Raw genomic sequence first — 21,312 nt, 5'->3', positions numbered from 1 at the left:
AAAAGTTCTGTGCCTGGGGGAGGCTCCAAACTGCTGGAATCCAAAGCTTGTCCTGTGTTAACTCCATTGCAGGAAGCTGGCCACCAACAGAAATACAGCCACCTCATCTCATGTAGAAAAAAATAGAACTCCCCGACCCTAGGGAGAATGAGCTGAGCCTCTCCCACCTGAAGGAACTGGAGTGTCTCCACATGACCCAGGGAAAGTCAAGTTCATTCTGCCCTTGTTCCTCTTGGTAACGGTGTCAGGAAAAGGCGACAGACATGTCCAAATCCTCGACCACAGGTATGAGTGAGGACATAGACCAGGCCACTGTAGCCACGATGACCACTGACACGTCTCCCTGTCATGTCCTTGCAGGCGGGCCCAGCTGCTGTGGCAGCTCTTCTGCCCCTGGAAGTCCACTTTCCTCTGCATAGTCCAGACTTAGCACTTGTTCCTTATCTCAGGAGGTCACGTGGCCACTCCCAGCTGCACCAAGGCCAGGACGTGTGCCGGGCTACAATTCCCTTCACTAGGGAGGAGAGGAACTGGGAGTACACAGCAGTTACACCATGACATTCGTCCCAAGGGAGCCAGGGAGGAATAAAGGCCACAGAGCCCCAGATAGGGGAAGGATTCACGGAGTACACTTTGTTACTCATTTTTCAGAGAAAAAAAATTTTTTTAACTATTTATTCATGAGAGACAGAGGCAGAGATTCAGGCAGAGAGAGAAGCAGGCTCCATCCAGGGAGCCTGATGTGGGACTTGGTCCCGGGACTCCAGGATCACACCCTGAGCCAAAGGCAGATCCCCAACCGCTGAACCACCCAGGCGTCCCATTCAGAGAAAATTTTAACATCTGCAGCAGCCTCTGTGGCATCAGGGAGCGTGCTGCGTGGGGCTAGGAAGTAACCCTAACCGAATGGTGTTCACGCCTCCCTGTCTTTTCCTTTACACTGCTTCCCATCAACACGCGATGTGGGCCAACTCGGGCTCTCAGTGAAGCCTGGTACAGCCCTTCCCTTCGGGTCTGTGGCCAGCGTCATCCATCACCTGAGTTTGGGAGAACCTGTTACTCTCTGGCCTAAGACAATGGTCCCTGTATGGAACGATGCATACAAAGAGGGTTTGCAGAATTCTGCTGACCTGTGTTATTTGAAATGGTCTTTGTGGAGAAGCTGCCTCCGTGCTCACCTTGAAAAGTCATTTAGGAAGAAGAGAAGTTCCTTGGAGTAGCAGGCGGTCATGGGTAAAGCCTACTGGAGAGGGAACAGTGTGGACTTCGTCCGGATGCTTGATGGAGATGGTCCTGTAGCCCCAACATGCACATGGGAGAGATCAGGGGCCACCCTACCCACAGTAATCCTCAGAGATCCAGATTCACCATCTGGGGTGCTTTGAGAGATCTCTCTAGGTGATTTGGAGACAGCCCAAAAATTGTACGTTGAAGTCCTAACTCCCGGTATCTCAGAAGGTGACCATAGTAGGAAATAGGAACTTTGCAGATGCAATTAATTATGACGAGGCCATTCTGGAGTAGGGCAGGCCCCAACCCAAGATGACCAATGTCCTCACGGAAGGTGGACACTTGGGCACAGACACAGAGGGGGACAAGGGTGTGTGAGGATTAAGGCAGAGGTTGGGTGGTGTGTTTGCAAGACAAGGGATGCCAACCAGCCAGCAACCAGCAGAAGGCGAAGAGAGGGAGGCCCAGAGAAGGCTCCCTTTCACAGCCCTTAGAAGGAACCAGTCCCGCCCGACACCTTCATCTCCTGCTTCCAGCCTCCTGAACTTCCAGCACCAGGTTTCTGTTGTTTCAGGCCCCAGTCTGCGGGATGTCCTTGCAGCAGCCTGAGCAGGGCTCATGAGGCTGACGTAGCTCACGTGCAGCATCGGTCACCGGGGCCTGCGACAACAGAGCACAGGCTCTGCCACCTGTTCAAGGTAACAGGCTGTGCTCCTGTGGCCTTGGGCACGTACGCTTACCTCCTCTCAAGGGTCACCACCCCCCACACATACCCAGTGAAGCACCTATTATGTCACCCACGGCCTGAGCCACCCCGATGGCCTTCAGGAACATCAGATGACTTCCGGACCACTACCTCATCCCATCATCTGTGCATACGAGATGCATTGTTTCTTCCTCTGCCTTCCAACTGAATGAATATCTGAAGCATCTTTGTTTTCCCAATGTGAATAGGTCTACTATACCAGCCCTGTCCTCCTCCCGGGGGCAGGAATGGAAGCACAGACCAGCAGTTCGCAGAGAGACAGCTAAGGTGGCCAGCTGAAGGCCTCTATGAGACCTTCTCTTCCCCTTTGAGGTCCAGGGAATTCCTAGGGGCCACAGAACTCCAGCCCAATGGATCCCAAACTTGGAAGAATGGTGAGTAGCCCCTCCCACACTCAGAGGCTGAGAGACCAGACACTAGACTAGACTTCGTTTGCCTAGGGAGCGTGTGTGCTGTAGCAGTATGCCAGGTCAGCAGAGCGGATGCTCGTGTGGCCCTTGAGATGCACCACTGGAAACGTTCTTAGGTGCTCGCTGTCTCCTCTGAGGGAGGTGGTCTTTGGAAGAATTTCCAGTAGCTTATGCAGTGCCTGGCATGTGGTTGTGCCCGGTGAGTGCTGGAGCCAGGTGTGGCCTCGGATGAGCCCCCAGAGCCTGCTCCAGGTGGGGCAAGCTAGAACAGATGACAGGGTGCTTCTCCATACTCATTTTTTCTTCCTCAAAAGGTAATATTCATAATAAAACCACAGAGCAGAAACTCTAGCTATTGAATGCAGAAGGTGAGGTATCACTTAGAAGAAGATAGAAGGTGTGGAGACTCCTACACATTCAGGTGCAATTTGCTGCCTTTCTCACTAAACCCTGAACTCTCCCCCGGCCCCCAACGTTCATGTGCATAGTTTTGGAGTAGGGGCCCAGGAATCTGCAGTTTAAGTGTGTTATTCAATTAGTTTTAGTAACACACTTAGTTTTAAGTGTGTTATTCAATGAGTTTAGTTTTACATACTAAAACTCACAGATACACAGATATACATCACCGCGTTGATTTTAGGATATTTTCATGACCTTGTGAAAGAAATCTTGTACCCTTAACGTTGACTTCCCTATTCCCTGATCCCTACCTCTGGCCCTGAGGAAGCTTCATCTGCTTGGATCTCTTTTAGGGCTCCCTATGGTGCAGGCAGTCAGCTACTTATCAAGAAGCATCTCTGAGGGGACAAAAATAAAAGTTTATGATCAGAACAAACTCCAAACTCTGTTTTTGAGTCTAGAGGGCGATCAGTTGAGAAGATTTTTCTGGATGTTAGGTTTGGAGCATCTTTATTTTTTTTTTTTTTTTAAGATTTTATTCATGCATTCATGAGAGACACAGAGAGAGAAGAGAGAGAGGCAGGGACACAGGCAGAGGGAGAAGCAGGCCCCATGCAAGGAGCTCAACGTGGAACTCGACCCCAGGACTCCAGGATCACACCCTGGGCCAAAGACAGGTGCCAAACAGCTGAGCCACCCAGGGATCCCCTTGGATGCATCTTTAAATGGTGCAGTAGGTGTGATTCTGATGAATTCCGGCTTTGCAATTGGAGTGATGCTGGTGGTGGCGCCGGGTGTTCTAGCGAACTTCTTGCATGGCTCATGTAGCAGCAGGCAGGAAATGGTGTCCGCACATGAACCACTGAGATGATTTCTCTGAAGTTTGTAGTGCTTTGGGGAAAAGGGAAGTAGTTCTAGTCCTTAGTGATTGTAAGTCAGAAGGGTGGAAGAAAAATGTGAATATTCATATGGAGAGTTGTAGCCAGTTATTGGAGGAAACAAAAAGAATCTGGGACCCAGTCTGGTCTATAGGTGAATAACAAAACCTCAGGGACGGTGACTAGGGCTAGGACCTGATAACAGGGGCGCTACAGTTCTTCACCGAAACATGCTATTGTCTTCACCGCCACCTCCATTTCTATCAGACATAAACACAGTAGGATTTATTTGTTGCTAACGTAAGTCTACTCGCATTACACTGGACCTGGACATTTACCTAAGTGCAGCAAGAGTAGCTATTGGTTGTATAGGTTCTTTTTAAGTCTGCTTTGCCAGAACTTTCAATAAAGAATCTCTGATTAGACTTTTAAAGTCTCTCTAGACCAGGAACTCAAGCCAAGGACTTGCCACCATTCTTCTCCTGCAGTACCTACAGATTTGGGTGAATGCCTCTCTTCTTGAGGCTCCCCAATATATATTTTTAACTAATTATTTGTTATTGAATTATAATTAACATACAGTGTTATTTTCAAGTACAAAACGTAATGATTCAGCAAGCCTAGACATTACTCAGTGCTCACTGCAATAGCAAAGTCACCAAAAAAATGTTATTACTGTAGTATTGACTCTATTTCCTAGGCTGTACTTTGTATCTGTCAGTTATTTATTTTGTAACTGGTTTGTACCTCCTAATCCCTTTTATCTATTTCACCCATCCCCCACCTCCTTCTGGCAACTGCTATTTAAGAGTCTGTTTTAACTGTAACCCTGTAAGCAAGGGACCAGGCTGGTTTTGTGGGGGCTTTATTGGTTTGATAAAATCAACTTTAGTTCCTTTAAACTGGTCATATCTGATTCTATGCACATCATTCTCAAATATGACAATCCAATCAAGACCTTGGCAATTAATGTTTTAAATTATATTCTCTCAAAGGAAGAAAGATTCCTATTTAGTAAATGCATTTGCCTATACACACACACACACACACACACACACACGCACACACATGAATTATATTGCCATGAAAATAAGAGCGCTCAATAAGAATTTACAAATTCTGGAGGGATCAGGCAGGGAGAAAAGCATAAATATTTCAATTCTGTTTACAGAAATGATTTATCAGATTACTATAAGTTAAAGATAGTTTAGGAAAAGAAAAGGGAAAAGGGTTTCCTTAATCCTAAAGGAACCGGCAATACTTCAAACAAAAAGTTTTTTAAAAAATGATAATCATCCTCAACAGTTCGCTTAGTCCCCTATAGTTAACTTTTTGTTTTGCTCGATTCTGGTTAGAAGTTTTGTGACCACATCAGCTCTTTCTTTTTCTGGAAATCCTTGCTCAGCCCAGTGGCAGGGTCACGGAGCTTTTCTAGTGATGCCAGCATGGAGCATTCTTGCTGCAGCTGATTACAGATATTCTGGGAAAAGAATCAGAATGAGGCAGTAATGCTAATGACAAAGACAGAAAAATAACCATGGTTAAAGATGTATTGAAAGTTCATTTTGAAATGATGGAATTGACCAAGAAATTTGTTTATTTCCGAAGGCACACAGCATTTAAAAATAAACATTGGGATTATGATGGATTATAAGTACAGTAAAAACATGGACAGATTTCTAGAAATTTTATAGAGTATTTTAAATACTTATATTAGTAACCATACAAATATAACCTAAAGAAGGTTAAACATCACTTCTGTTTGATAATGCTTTTTTATTTTTAAGATTTTATTTATTTATTCATGAGACACAAAGAGAAAGAGAGAGAGGCAGAGACACAGGCAGAGGGAGAAGCAGACTCCATGCAGGGAGCCTCATGTGGGATCGATTCCGGGACCCCAAGATCAGGCCCTGGGCTGAATGCGGCTCTAAACCACTGAGCCACCCGGGCTGCCCTTGTTCATGCTTTTTATGTAATTTAACATATCAGATAGGCCTAATTATACAAAGTTTAATATCACTCTCAAATCTTTGAGATTTTTCCAGGGACCCTCTTAAAAAGCCCAAAACTAGTTATAGGTCAAAAAGACTTCATTTAGAATTTGACTTTTGGAAGTTGTCAAAAACATCCAAAGGTTTAAAACTCAGTTAAATATTATCAAAGGTCACTGTGAAGTAATACTTGATTATCTATTTAACCAGAGTGATAACTTCAAATTTTCAAGGGCAAATCAGAAAGTTGCATAGTTTGGAAAAAGATAATAACCCCCCAAACTTTAGTTCTTTTAATACTGAGAAGATTCGACTTTCTTAAGTAATCAAGGACCTGATTAAGCAACATAAAGAACAGGAGGTTATTTTAATAAGGCACATAATCTTTATTTTCTGGGCAGATTAGTCAACATGTGAAAAACAGTCTTTTACAATAATCCAAAAAAGTAATGTCCTTTTAATAGAGGAAGATTATTAAATTCTAGTGTTACATAGGCACCACTATACTGTTGATATGGAAGGTCTTTTAGAAAAACTTGTAATAAATTCATTTAATTTTCACCAGTTTCACCACACAACATAAGATTTTCTTTTTTTTCCCCCAACTTTTGATACTTGTTTCATTTCTATTTTTTATTCTCCTGGTTTTTAGATTTTGAAACAACCTTTAGATAACCCCTAACTAGGACAAAATCACTCTTCTTTGAGTAAGAACATATCTTCACACCTTATATACTTTTTCTTATCAAAAGCACACCTTACTTTCCTTGTGTATTTTGTAAACAGAGTTTATTTCTTTACCCTAGTTATTCTTAGCAGTTTCACTTATATGCATGGATTAGAATTCTTAACCCTTGTAACTTTGATAGCTAGTGAACATGAGGAGGTAAGCAGTTGTGAGCTGGTTGTTACATGCATATTCTGTAGTAAATTAGCAACTTTATAAATACATCATCATAATTTCTACAGGCCTGCGCTTCCTCACAGTACAATTTATTTTCAATGTAGCAAAGGAATATGTTTACCAATACATTCATATACCTTATCTCTCTGTAATAAGAAGCCAAAAGTAGATAAACTCATATTTAAAACATGTTTATAAATTGTATCAGTATTTTATCTTATTTAGAAATGGTCTGGATATTTAATGAGTATACATAATTTAACTTAGTATAAGATTTTGGGAACTTTTGAAGCAGATGTATTTTTAAAACCTAAGCACCGTGTGGGTTTACCTGGAAGGAGAATGGAGGTAGGATGTGCCAGTCCTCTTGGACTCTCAGGGCACCCACACAGAGCTCCTGCCTAAAGGGGCAGGCGGGTGGAGAGCCTGGACCAGCTGTTGTAGTCTCACTAATTCGGGGCAGATAAGAAATGCTGCAGCAGGGATCCCTGGGTGGCGCAGCGGTTTGGCGCCTGCCTTTGGCCCAGGGCGCGATCCTGGAGACCCGGGATCGAATCCCACGTCGGGCTCCCGGTGCATGGAGCCTGCTTCTCCCTCTGCCTGTGTCTCTGCCTCTCTCTCTCTCTCTCTGTCTCTGTGCTATCATAAATAAATGTTTAAAAAAAAAAAAAAAAGAAATGCTGCAGCAGGAGCAAGTGAGCCCCACTGCACCCCTCCCAGCCCTGTGCACAGAACAATAGGCAATTCCCATACACTGGGTGCAAGGGACTCATCCCCAAAGCACCTCTCCTTGCTGGCCCCTGTAATTCCTCAAGTGCCCCATATCTCAACTGCTCTTTCAAGTGATTACAATCCTCCCCATTCAGAAGTGCTCTTGTTGGAACAGAGGCACCTTTTCTGTCTATGCTTGATGCCCCTGAGAAGAACCACACTCAGCTTCGGCAGCCACTGGCACACAAAGTTGGGGATGCTGTTCCCTGTCTACCCCTGAAGGAATGGGGTACAGAACACCCTGAGGGAGTGAGGAGCTTGTGAAAGGAAAGAAGCCAGAGGGAGTGTGCACAGGTGGAACCTCCCAAGGATTGTAGGATGATGAGCAACCCCAGCACCCCGGGCTCCCGGAGTCGCCATACTGACATTGTGGGTGGCATCCTGTTACCTAACTGCACACCCTGTACTGTGTGCAGTCAACGGTTTCTGCAGGAGCACTGGGTGGGGCAGTGACCTAGAGCCCCGACCCTACTGACCTAGCCCTTGGTTTAGATCCTGGACTCACAGTGCTGGGCCCACAGTTATTACTCTATCCCCTGTCCTGGTCTTGGAGGCTGTGGGTATCTGGGACATGGACGTTTATGTCTTTTAAGGCACAGTAATTGCAGCTCACAGCCTTTCAGGGAGTTCTTCTTCATGCTAATCCTGCCCAACCCCTGGACTTGGGAAAGTGTGCAGTGAGGCATGTTTCCTGTGTGTCTGTGTGTGGACACTGCTCACTGAGGCTTGCACTGGGCCAGACTGGGGAGCCCTTGCCTTTCAGGAGGCAATCACTGTAGGGACTTCTGATCAAGATTCATTGAGTTCACTCTTGAACTCTCCCATCCACTCCAAATACCCCAATTACATGTGCTCTAAATTTTTAATTAAAAACACATAGACTCAGGGGCATCCCAGGTGGCTCAGTGGTTTAGCACCGCCTTTGGCCCAGGGCATGATCTTGGAGACTCTGGATCAAGTCCCACGTTGGGCTCCTGGCATGGAGCCTGCTTCTCCCTCTGCCTGTGTCTCTGCCTCTCTCTCTTTCTCTCTCTCTCTCTCTCTCTCTCTCTGTATCTCTCATGAATAAATAAAATCTTAAAAAAAAAAAACACATAGACTCAGAAACACAATAAATATCCCTACTGAACAAAAACAGAACCAAACCTACAGAGGTGATCTGGGGCTGAAGCTGCTGCTTTGCGGGACTTTGGGTCCGAAACAGGCCATGGCCTCTGGAAATGAGACTCCCACAGAGTCATAGGACCAATAGTGCCCCACACAGAGGGCAGCCAGGACCACTGCCATTGCAGAAACCGAGGGACTGGTGGGTCTCCCTGCTGGTGACACATCCCAGCCTCACTGCACAGTTTGGGAACGCTAAGCCACCAGCTTAAAACCTGATCCTGGACCAGGGGTCCTGAAGTGCCAGGTGGAGGCAACCTCATCAGTCCTAGGCAGAAATAATCATGAAGGAGAATAAAACAGCTGTCATTCATGTAGAGTCTTCAGGTGAAGATCCCAAAGAATATAAATTCACAGTAAGAAAGCCCACAAATTAACTGAGAAGCGAGTTTATATCCTCTGAAACGCAAATAGAACATGTTTAAAATGGATGCAAATGATGTATGTTTAAATTCAAGAGATTGGTGATCGCATGTAGAAGACCCATATGAGCCAGGAACAGACAAATATGAAACACAACCAGTTGGAAGTCCTGAAAATGGAAATTAGTAATTGGAAAAACTCTATGGTTCAGGTAAATGCATAACTGGCCACAAAAAGGGACTAATGAGTAGTCTTCAGTTTGCTAAAGGATGCTGAGGATTGAGCAAGACATGGAAATATGTCTGACACATCACAGTGAGGCCGAGAACACTGAGGAGTAAGAGAAAATCCAAAATCCCTTCAGGGAGGAGAGGCGCAGGCAGTCGGCAGCGATGATCCCCCTGCATGAGAGGTGCTGGTTGTAGATGCCCCGGCACCCAGAGGGCCTCCCCATTCAGCTGCAGCAGATAGTGTGCACTGTGCGGGCACAGAACTGGGGGTTGCGAGGCTGTGGATTATGGACAAGGAAGGAGGGCCTCATGCAGAACGATGAGCAAATCCACTGGTAGGTTTTCAGGAAATCTTGGAGACTCTTGAGATTGCTGGGAGGGAATGAAATCAGCCCAAACTTGTATTTACACTTCCCTTGTTCATGCCACAGCTGAAATGGTCTTATCAGTGGACAGGTTTTGCTTTTTTTCCATGTGGTGTTGAGATAGTAGTGGCGTCAGTGAAAGTCTCAGTATCCTTCAGATCTGTGCCTGTAATTGCTCCCTCAGTGTTGGCTGGGGTCTTATTCTGTGACAGGCACGCGGGGATATGGAGATAAGGGAGGCAAAGGTCCCGGCCCTTATACAACTTATGTCCAAGCAAGTCAGATCATTATTAAGTGAACACAGAACAGAGTAGGAGATCATGAGAAAATAAAGAGCAGGTTGTACTGGGTCAAAATGCATGTCCACCTGGAACCTCCAAATGGGACCTTATTTGCAAGTGGGGTGTTTGCAGATGTAATCAGTTAAAATGGGGTCCTACTGGAGTGGGGTGGACCCTAGAGCCACTGCCAGTGTCCCTCTGAGAAGAGAGAGGGCACAGAGACACACCCAGATGGAGGCGGGTGGAGCTGGGGTGCAGATCAGAGCCTTGCAGCTGTGAGTCGGGACACCCCCCCAGGATGGGGAGCTGGGCCTCCAGTTTGGAGAGCTGGGGTTCCCCCAGGATGAACTAGGGACACCCAGGATGGGGAGCCAAGGTCTCCCCAGGATGGTGAACCGGGCCCCCCGGGATGATGAGCTGAGCCCCCAGGATGGTGAACTGGGCTCCCCAGGATGGCAGCTAGCCCCACTCTCTCACAGCTCACTCGCTCCTGGAGAAGAGGCAAGGAAGGCCTCCCCTAGAGCCCTCTGAGGGAGCGTGGTCCAACTTGCCACTGCAGAGCTGTGAGAGGATCCGCTCTGCGGCTCTGAGCCACCCCGTCAATGGCACTTGTTCCAGTAGCCCTAGGGAACTAATATACAGGGCTCCCCTTGTTCCTGAACTTTCTTTTTTTTTTTGAAATAAATTTTATTATTTTATTTTTTTAATAAATTTAATTTTTATTGGTGTTCAATTTACCAACATACAGAATAACCCCCAGTGCCGTCACCCATTCACTCCCACCCCCCGCCCTCCTCCCCTTCTACCACCCCTAGTTCGTTTCCCAGAGTTAGCAGTCTTTACGTTCTGTCTCCCTTTCTGATATTTCCCACACATTTCTTCTCCCTTCCCTTATATTCCCTTTCACTATTATTTATATTCCCCAAATGAATGAGAACATACACTGTTTGTCCTTCTCCGATTGACTTACTTCACTCAGCATAATACCCTCCAGGTCCACCCACGTGGAAGCAAATGGTGGGTATTTGTCGTTTCCAATGCCTGAGCAATATTCCATTGTCTACATAAACCACATCTTCTTTATCCATTCATCTTTCGATGGACACCGAGGCTCCTTCCACAGTTTGGCTATTGTGGACATTGCTGCTATAAACATCGGGGTGCAGGTGTCCCGGCGTTTCATTGCATCTGTATCTTTGGGGTAAATCCCCAGCAGTGCAATTGCTGGGTCATAGGGCAGGTCTATTTTTAACTGTTTGAGGAACCTCCACACAGTTTTCCAGAGTGGCTGCACCAGTTCACATTCCCACCAACAGTGTAAGAGGGTTCCCTTTTCTCCGCATCCTCTCCAACATTTGTGGTTTCCTGCCTTGTTAATTTGCCCCATTCTCACTGGTGTGAGGTGGGATCTCATTGTGTTTTTGATTTGTATTTCCCTGATGGCAAGTGACCATTTTCTCATGTGCGTGTTGGCCAAGTCTATGTCTTCCTCTGTGAGATTTCACCATACACAAAGATAAACTCAAAATGGATGAAGGATCTAAATGTGAGACAAGATTCCATCAAAATCCTAGAGGAGAACACAGGCAACACCCTTTTTGAACTCGGCCACAGTAACTTCTTGCAAGATACATCCACGAAGGCAAAAGAAACAAAAGCAAAAATGAACTATTGGGACTTCATCAGGATAAGAAGCTTTTGCACAGCAAAGGATACAGTCAACAAAACTCAAAGACAACCTACAGAATGGGAGAAGATACTTGCAAATGACATATCAGATAAAGGGCTAGTATCCAAGATCTATAAAGAACTTATTAAACTCAACACCAAAGAAACAAACAATCCAATCATGAAATGGGCAAAAGACCTGAACTTTCATTTGTCGTACTATGTGTTGGGCACCACAGGCCACCTGCAGACGCCTGATGCGTTCGGGGGGCCAGGCCTGGAACCTGCGCGCTGCCCTGGGCTCCGGTCGTGAAGACGAGGAAAGCCTGTGCTTTGAAGTCAAAGCAAGTTCTCTGTGAGCTCCAGGCTGACATTCAGGAGTATGGAGGCGACTAGAGGTTTCTGGACAAACTGCCCAGCAACTCCCGACACCCTGAGCACCTCGCTCGCTCTCCTCGGTCAGCCCCGCTTCTGGGCCTGGTCTGGGTCTCCCTCCTCCGCCCCCCCGCCCCCCGCCCCGGGCCTTCCGGGTGCTTCTCTGTTAAGCTGCCGCCAGCACCCCGATTTCTGTCGTGCCCTGAGATCCGTCAGTCACCCTGCAGGTGCTTCCATTCATCCTGTTAACCCTCGTAGAAAAGTCGGTCAGGTGAGCTTCAACGGGAGAACCCTGGCCCCCGTCTACGCACAGCCCGGAGGCCCGGAGACACAAAGTTGGCCTGGGAGCGGGCGGGCAGGACCACTGATGCTTTGGGACCTGCCCCCCCAGACTGAAGGCCGAACCCAGTCTGGGTGCAGAACCAGGGGCAGTCTAGCCTCTGAGGAGCCCCCATCCAGCTCCTGCCGTGATGCTGCTGTCGGGGCTGGTGCCCCTCAGGTGTGACCTGGGGTACCTGCACACCGTGGGAGGCAGTAGGGCCTCTCCCCCCTCCCCTCCCACCTCTGCTCCCAGCCTGCCTGGGCCCTGCTTGCGGGTGCTGGGAGGGGGCGCCCTGCCAGGGGTCAGCAGGCTGTGGAAGTGCCGCGGAGCAGGACCCTCTGTGCGGGTGTTTGGGCCGGGACCGCCCGACTGTGGGGAATACAATGGCCCCAAGAGTCTCTTCTGTCGCAGGCGGACAATGCCTGCTTTCTCCTTCCCTGAGGCCTACGTGGGGCGCAGACCAGAGGGAGGGAGAGAAACTTGCAGTCCCCAACAGCTCGGTCATGGGACCAGCGGTCTCAGGCCCAGGATGGAGCACTGTGTGCAGAGCCCAGGGCAGAGGAGGGCCCGATGCCATGCAGGACCTCAGGCCTGGGCCTCCGGAGGGCGTACGGGTGGGCCTGTGCCGCCTGCACCCTGTGACCGCACCCAGCTCCTCCTCCATCCCCTGGCTTCTGGCCTTCTCTGCTGGAGAAACTGACGGCTTTGGGACTTTCCAGGGAGTTCTGCTCTTTGCAAGCCTCTCCTTCACTCAGGCTCCCTGTGAAAGCCACGCCCCGGGCTTGCTCGTTCTTCCAGACTCATTGCCAGAGCTCGTTAATCTCTACAGGATCACCCGGTTCAGTTGAGCACCTGCAGGGGAATTAACAAGACTCCGGAAAAGCCTGGGTTTGGGTTTGGGATTTTATTTTGAACCCTGTCATGGTGAGATAAAGTAGGTGAATCCTAACAAATTCATCTAAGCAGCCACCGGGCAGAGCAAGTGCTGTAGGACTGTGACACAGGCCTTCCCAGGAGACTAGGTGAGTAGAATTCTCGGTGTGCACGTCCACCCTGGCCTTGAAGTTTCTTACAGGCCAAAAAGGGTTTGGTGGATGGGGAGGAAGCTGGGGCACCAGCCTGGGGCAGGAGGGCAGTAGGGAGGCTCTGAGGAGGTGGCGCTGGATTGGGGCTGGGGGTGCTTTATATCGCAGACCTGGGCATGACATCGATAAATCTTAAGAGGTAAAGTGTTTAAAAATAAGATTTAGCACAGGGACACTTGGGAGTTTGTTCCAGATCAAAGAACGACCAGCTGGAGTTAGCAGAAGCCTGTGGAGAGAGCAAGGTTTCCTCTGGGCCGCCCCTAGCCTGGGGTTGGGCAACCTGCTTCCCCAAGAAAACAGGTTCTGCCTCCATGACCCCATGCTTCACCTTCCTGTTCCCTGGCAACCTTCTAAATCTTCAGGATTTTGTTGGGTGATTAGTTCAAGATCAAGTGTGACTATAACACATGGAGACAAACAGGAAGGAAAAGGGACATGAAGGACTCTGGAGCGGGGCAGACATGCCGCCCGGGGTCCCACCCCGGATCCAAGGGCTGGTGCACAGAGTAAGTGCCCGTGGGCCTGATGGCGAAGGACAGCAGTGCTCCGTCCCTGCATCCCTGCATCTGTCTGCCATGCAGGGATGGGGGAGTGCGGAGTGACGTGTGTGCAAGCCCCTGCTCGCACATGGCCGGGGAGCAGTCTTTCTGGAAGCTCAGTCCTCAGCCTGAGAAGGGAGGTGGTTCCCACAGAGACTGGAAAGATCCTGGGTCCTTGCAGTCACCCTTTACCTTCTTTGCCCGTGGCGCCTTCTTCTCCAAATTCCTCCTTTTATTTTTCATCAGAGAGGAGCATCCAGCAAGTTTTCATGAAAATTCAATGAATGAATAATAAAAGTTCAAGTATTAATTTAGGTGTATCAGCTGTGAAAAAAAATAGCCTACTCCACTTCAAAGGGCTTTTCGCGGGTGCCCAGAGCTCCATCTTCCTGCCACTGTGGGTCAGAGGACTCATTTCCTCAGAATTTATTTGTAACCTTTGGCTTCTGGCTCTGCAGCCACAGAGCTGAGCTGGATCCAGCTGCACTCCTACCAGAACGCAAGGCAAAGGGATCCCGCTCAGGGAGGCCCACTGGCACCATCTACTGGGCCAACTGCTTCATCTGTTCCTGAAGGAGCACGGCTCCGGCTCCTTTTATCGCATTTTTACCTGCTGCTTCACTTCCTCTGTGGACAGGGCTTCGATGTATGACTGCTATTTTTGTACCAACTGCATTGCACTAGAACTCACAGGCCGTACTGTTCACCCATTTCAAGTGTGCACTTCTAACGCCTTTTAGGATATCAAATTGTGTGGCCTCTGCCACAATTTCAGAACATTCCAGAAAGAACCCCCTGCCCACCAGCACTCACTCCTCCCAGCAGCCCTAGGCAACCAGCAAGGCGCTCTCCGTCTCAGGATTTGCCTCTTTTGGACACTTCACATCCACGGACTAGTGCATCTGTGGTATCTTGTGTCTGGTTTCCTTCACTGCGTGCAGTGTGTTAAAGGTTCTTTGGTGTCGTGCATGTGTCACTCCTTCGTCAGTTTTCATGGCTGAGCAATATTCCCTCGCGTGCAGACACCACATCTTGTTTATGCACTCCTCCATGGGCGCTCGCTTGCACGAGCTCTACCTCTTGGCTGCCACGAAGAACTCTGCCCCAGGTCATCCTGGACAAGTTCCTGTATGGCCCACGTGTCGTCACTTCTCTTGAGCGTGTACCTAGGAGTCGAACTGCAGGGTCATACGGTGACTGTGTGTAAGCATTCGAGGGCCCGGCAGCCTGGCTTCCACAGCAGTGCCTCAGTTTACATCCTCCCCATCGGTGCAGGAAGGGGGCACTCCCTTCACATCCCCACCTATGCTTGTTCTTATCTCACTTCTTGATTTTAACTGACGCTGGCTCATGTGTATGAAGTGATTTTCACCTCCCTGATGCCTAATGATGTTAAGCATCTTTTCATGTGCTTATTGGCCGTTGGTATATTTTCTTTGGAGAAATGTCTGTTCAAATCCTTTGCCCATTTTTAAACTGGGTTAGTGTGTATTTTATTAGGGAGCTGCAGTTTCTTGTGCTGTCGACACAAGTCCTCACCTTGACCCTGCTCATGCCCAGAACCAGAGGCCAAGAGGAAATCGTCTGAAATGGTTCTGTTGTAAAAATGTGCAAAAAACCCAGAAGGAAGAGCTGGGTGGGAAGAAGAAAATTAGTGTAGCTCTGACCTTGCTCGGCCTACCCTCATCTGGACCTAATTTTTCTGCTCTGGGCCCAGCCTGAAGCCTACTGTGGGGATGGAGGGATGGCTGGGAAGTGGCCAAAGGGGAGGGCAGAGGGGGGAGGCTGGGGTCTCAGGCACGTCCCATGTTTACAGGCAAGGTAAGGAAGGGCCGCTCAGAGACAGAAGCAGAGGGGCCAGAAGGATTTCCAGGAAGACCAGAGAGATGGGCTGAGGTTCCCAGGCAGAGAGAGTGGCTAACAGTATCTAAGTGATTGCTAGGGCCTCTGTGTCATTTATCACAGCATGGTTTATGAGTTTCTTTTGAACGTCCTCTACCTTCAGGAGCGGACGGGAGAAACCCACAATAATACCACACAAAATTGTAGAGAGTCCTTAAAATATATATATATATATATATATATATATATATATATATATATATATATTAAGATTTATTTATTTGAAAGAGAGAGAGAAAGAAAAAAACCGGGGCCAGGAAGAACGGAGGGAGAGGGAGAGATAACCTTGAAGCAGACACCTTGCTGAGCACACAGCAAGCCATGGGGCTTGATCCCAGGATCCAGAGATCACTATTGGAGCTGAAATCAACAGTTGGCCACTTAACCGACTTAGCCACCCAGGTGCCCCCAAATATTTTTTTTCCTAATAAACTGGTTGATCATACAAAAAAGTTTTATTTTGTTTTGAACTGCTTCACACTAATCTCTCTTATTGCCCTTACCACCTAGGGTATAGAGTGCCGACTTCTCTTCTCAGGAAGAGAGCCAGTAGGAAAGATTGCATGGCAGGGAAAACCTAAAAGAGAAACTTGGTGCTAAAAGACAAACTTGTTTACTTGATTCCTGTCTTATTGAAATTATTTTTAAGATTTTATTTATGTATTCATGAGAGAGGCAGAGACACAGGCAGAGGGGGAAGCAGGCTCCCTGCAGGGAACCCGACATGGAACTTGATCCCAGGACCCCGGGCTCCCACCCTGAGCTGAAGGCAGATGCTCAACCACTCAGCCCCCCAGGCATCCCTTATTGAAATTCTTAAGCATTGAAAATGAAGCATTTTGGTGGAGATATAGCAAAAAATATATTTCCTGTTCTACTACTTTTGTTATTTTAGTCCAAATGGCTGGAAGCAGCTGTGTCAGATAAAGTAAGCTTTCTTGAAGTATTTGGAAGGTTAGAAGTCCCAAATCTGGTGTTTATTTTTGCTGTCTCTCCCCTGTGGCCCACTCCAGGCATCCTCTCTTCTTGCCTCCCTGCTGCTGCTCGAGGGAGGCATGTTCTCTCCATCCTCACCACCTGCCGGGCTGTTGGAGAAGGTCTTCCAGTACATTGATCTCCACCAGGATGAGTTCGTACAGGTAGGAGAAATGGTACACGCAAAATGCTTGCATGACAGATCCTTTGGGTATCTGGGTAAATGAAGCCTTATTTGCGGGGAGGTGTGGATTTCTTTTCTTTTCTTTTTTTTTTTTTTTTTTGCCTGAAAACTTAAGTCCATTTAAAATGCCTGTGGCTCCTCAGTGAGTTAAACGAGTAAATATTTGTCAGATTGAGGGAAGAGATCCTCTGCAGCCTTTCCTCCTAGAGAAGGCCTTCCTAGCGTGTTGGTCAGACTGTCTGAGCAGTGATGATGCCCGAGGAGCCCACACTGGCCCTGGACCGTCCTCAGAACGCCCATTCCCCCTCTAGAGGGGCCTTTGATGAGGTCCCTTCCTGCAAGGCCTGCTGAGACACCGCCCACCCCCAGGACACCCTCCCAGAGCCATTCCACCTGCCTACAGCCGGCTTCAGGTCCAGAGTTCTGCCAAGTTCAATGTCAACGCTGTTAGGTAGCCCTTGCGCAACACACACTTTGTCTCCTCCCTTGTAATCCTCTAACTCACTACATGGCAAACTGCACATGGTGCACATGGTGCACATCCTGGGGGAGAAGAGCTGGAGCCTGAGGGCGAAGACCAAGTGGAGAGGGAGGCTGGGAGCCAAGGGATGGGGGCAGGGAAGGACTGTAGCCACCGTCAGCCTGCAAGTCCCCTTCTCCTCCGCTGACCCTCTTGTCCCCGGGCACATGGTATGTCCACTGCAGCCTGGGGACTGTGTGACATGTCACGGAGTTTTGGACCCTGAGCCCCCATGCCCTGTGTGGCACACAGTTGGTGCTCAGTCTGTGCAAACTGGATCAATCAGCCCCTTCTGGCAATATTCATGTGCGGACCACTGAGAAGAGTTCATGTCTCGCGCTCTCACACAGACATGAATGGCCAGGCCGCTGGTCCTACACTTGACCTTCACGGGATCTTTCCTGATACTCCTGGGCATATTTACTTGACATAATGCCTCCTGGGTTCTTGAAGCCCACGTGGGGACTCCACCCGTAGGTTGGAATTAGCAGTGGAGAGGGACAGTGTGCAGTGGAGATGTGTGAATTTGGGTCTTTGAGCCAAAACTCTTCTTTCTGCAACTTCCTCACATGTATCCAATCTGTTACCTTTAGGGATTCCTTGGCAGCATCTGCTCTGTAAATTCCAGCTTAAGAGTGTAAAAATCAGTACTCCTTAGGTTAAATTCATTTCTTCATAATAAAAACAAAAGTGCTACACCCAGCAAAGAGATCAAACTAAAATAAATTGGGGAATCCAAGATCAGTCACCCAAAGTATGTGTGGTTTTGTTTTTTTTTAAATAGTTATTTATTTATTATTTATGATAGACATAGAGAGAGAGAGAGAGAGAGAGAGAGAGAGAGAGAGACAGGCAGAGGGAGAAGCAGGCTCCATGCCAGGAGCCTGACGTGGGACTTGATCCCGGGACTCCAGGATCGCGCCCTGGGCCAAAGGCAGGTGCTAAACCGCTGAGCCACCCAGGGATCCCCAGTATGTGTGGTTTTTAATAAAAATGGTGGCTATCCCAATATGAACAACTCAAGCGCCAATAGTGGAATGTGATTGATGATTATTAATCTCCAATATTAGTTGGTGTTTATTGAGTGCCCAGTAGGGGTCAGGCATTGAGCTAAGTCTTATGCACATTGTCTTCTCTAATCCTCGTGGAAAAGAATGCTTGTTTTCTTTGATGGTTCCCCTCACTTTAGTGGCCAGATGTGTGTGTTTCCCACACATCAAGCAACTGTCTAGTTCTCTGGACACCAAAGGGGCACCCCACAGTGCAACTCCCTCTGACACCCCCTGCCTGGTGTGAGCATCACCCTCCTATCCTCAGCGTCAGTGGGGGATGCCAAGTCGCCTGTAGGTAGAGAGGCCCCTGGTTACTTACATATTCCAAATTGGCGCTCCCACGAACCCACTCAGGGCCTGTCATTTGCTACAGCAGCTCCAGAATTCAGGAAAACAATTATGTTTGGAGTTTGTTATGTAATTAAGGACATGATAAAGAGTAGATGTGAGCAGCCTGATGGAGAGGCATGCAAGGCAGGGTCTGGAAGCAGCTTTTGTCCCCCTGGAGTTGGGGCATGCCACCCTCCCAGGCTGCAGTCACCAACCTGGAAGATCTGTGAACCCCATACTTTCCGGGGTGCTTGTGGAAGCTTCATCATGGAGGCAAGATGATTATTAACTAACCTGCAGCTCCTCTTCCCTCCCCAGCGGATGCGGCGGGGGCAGGGAGCCCCCAGCTTCTAATCACAGCTTGGTCTTTCTGGTGAGGCAGCCCCCACCCCGGAGCCCACTAGAACTGCCCCATTAGAACACAATATGCTCCCGTCTCCCAGGAAGTTCCAGGGAGTTAGGAGCTCTGTGTCGGGAACCCAAGACAGAGACTGAATCTCTGAACAAAACATGCTCCTAGCACCCTTATCACATACGAAGTTAGAGGTCATAGGGGCTCTGGCCAAGAGCTCAGGACAAAGATCAACATGTGTATTTCTTGTCGTGTGACAGTATCACACTCACGGTAGCCTGCAGGTAGAGAGCACGGCCCTCCTCGTGCGTAGGAGGGAGCTGAGGCTACCAGCTTGAACACATGCAAATCCTACACCTCCAACGGGCGGAACCAGGTACAGGAGCCAAGGCCGCCTGCCTGCCTAGCCCTGGGGACACCGCCTCCTGGATTCGGGAGGTGCCAGACCTGCATGCAGAGGATGGTCGGGGGAGCCTGCAGCCCAGCTGAGGCCACTGTGTGGTTCCTAAAGTGAGTTTCGAGGACCAGAGGCCTCCAGGGCACTCGTGGGAGGCCCAGAGTCCTGCACTAGGGGCTGCCAGCCAGCTGCTCCCGGTTCCTAATGAAGCGGAAGTGGTGTGTCCAGCGAGGCACAGGCCCGGGTCCTGGAAGGCAAACTTCGACCCTGCCTGTCCTGCCCTATTCTTCCTTCTTAAGCAGACGTGTCTACCTCTGGTTCTTGACCACAGCAGCCCACCTGGCAGTTACTTTGGAATTACGTGTTTGCCAACTCAGCCTCCAGCACAGGTGGGGAGCGCTGGGCACCTGGTACCTCCTGCCCTCGAGTCACGGCTCGGTGAGGTGTGTCCCACCTAGAGTGGACGCTGACCCCCCTCAGGCAAATCACCTTGTCACCTTTCCTTCCAGACGCTTAAGGAGTGGGTGGCTGTGGAGAGTGACTCGGTCCAGCCCCTGCCCCACCTGAGACAAGAACTCTTCAGGATGATGGCCCTGGCGGCAGAGCAGCTTCGGTGCCTGGGAGCCAGCGTGGACTCCGTGGACTCGGGTTTTCAGCAGGTGCCGGAAGCCCCCTCCCCGCAACGTGCTGTCGTTTCTGTGCATCGGCTGTGCCTTCCCTTGGGCGTGGCAAGACTGGGACCTGCTCCCATCTGATCCTCCACAGAAATGCCCCCATAATCTCGATTCCCAATAGGGCTAAAAAAAAAAATCTTGTCCCAGACAAGTCGGCATTACTGATTTCTCGTGGTGTCGGGGCAGAGGGGCAGGCGAGAGTGGGTGGAGTGGGCGAGCAGAGCCAACCTTTCAGAAAGACCCCCCCTCTCATGTACTAGCCTCATCCTTCACATGTGGTTTAAATTTCTCCTAAACTGTCCCTCCCTTATGTTCACATGTACCTTTCTCAAAGGATCCAGTCTTTCATCAGAATCCCCGCTTATCGCTGTGTCCCGGTGATAAAGGGCAATCTTTTCATTTAAGCGCCGGTGGTGCCTCCTTCAGCACGGCTGAGTCTCCCCAGTGGCATGTGTTTTCCAGAACCATGTCTATCTAATTTAAGCCACCTAAGTCTGAATTCATATCAAAGAATGTGCTCAATTAAATTTACTGTTTGTCACTATGCATCCAAGGAAGCACTTTACTTTTAATTATCTATTATGTTTTAATTCAGTGTCTCATGGCACCCATTTTAGAGGTAAAGTGATGATTAAAAGAATTATGTAGGCACGACAAAAACCCAAGGGTAGAAACAGGACTCCTGGTGTCATGTCTGAATTTTCTGGGAGAACTAAACAACATTTTTTTTAATGTGATGTTTGGTTGATTTTTTCTTTTTTTATTTTGCAGCTGCCTGATGGTCAGACTCTCCCAATACCTCCCATCATCCTGGCTGAACTGGGGAACGATCCAAAGAAACCCACTGTGTGCTTCTATGGCCACTTGGATGTGCAGCCTGCTAGACGGGAAGATGGGTGGCTCACAGACCCTTACACACTGACAGAGGTGGATGGTCAGTGGTGCATCAGTGCTGGGTTCTTTGCAGATAAGGGACTCCCCACAAGGCTTAGGTATTGAAGATGTGACTCCTGTCCCCAGCTCCAGGACTTACCCTGTTTCTTGTTAAGAATGAACAGAATACTACCCGTTTCACAGTCCACCAGCTGTCCAACGAGGCTGGCTTTGTTCTCATTTGTGAGAGGCCTATGCATACTTGATGCATGCCCCTGGGCGAATTGACTCCCATGATGGCAGTCCTTG

At 48.7% G+C, this 21,312-nt stretch overlaps 2 protein-coding genes across 3 annotated transcripts in view; one reads left to right on the top strand and one right to left on the bottom strand.

Annotated features, from left to right (window-relative positions):
* The first annotated feature begins 2,178 nt into the window (after window positions 1-2,178).
* The window catches only part of CNDP1 (carnosine dipeptidase 1), a 36,400-nt gene continuing 17,266 nt past the window's right edge, over window positions 2,179-21,312 (top strand). Inside the window, exons 1-4 of one of the 2 annotated variants that reach the window (XM_072819750.1) lie at window positions 2,179-2,370; window positions 16,660-16,785; window positions 19,966-20,115; window positions 20,902-21,064. In XM_072819750.1, the coding sequence (XP_072675851.1) occupies window positions 2,347-2,370; window positions 16,660-16,785; window positions 19,966-20,115; window positions 20,902-21,064 (463 nt within the window). In that variant the 5' untranslated portion in view covers window positions 2,179-2,346. Of the gene's footprint in view, window positions 2,371-12,658; window positions 13,143-16,659; window positions 16,786-19,965; window positions 20,116-20,901; window positions 21,065-21,312 lie in introns of those variants that run through there. The other variant, XM_072819761.1, reaches the window with a different exon arrangement.
* The window catches only part of LOC140630139 (uncharacterized), a 29,500-nt gene continuing 25,082 nt past the window's right edge, over window positions 16,895-21,312 (bottom strand). Inside the window, exon 5 of the transcript XR_012027953.1 lies at window positions 16,895-21,308. The gene's annotated coding sequence lies outside the window, so the exon portion shown is untranslated. The remainder of the gene's footprint in view (window positions 21,309-21,312) is intronic.

The sequence above is a fragment of the Canis lupus genome, chromosome 1 (genome assembly GCF_048164855.1).
Source record: "Canis lupus baileyi chromosome 1, mCanLup2.hap1, whole genome shotgun sequence".
Lineage (NCBI taxonomy): Eukaryota > Metazoa > Chordata > Mammalia > Carnivora > Canidae > Canis > Canis lupus.
The sequence above is the reverse complement of the archived record's forward strand: the minus strand, read 5'-3'. Positions and strand labels throughout refer to the sequence as shown.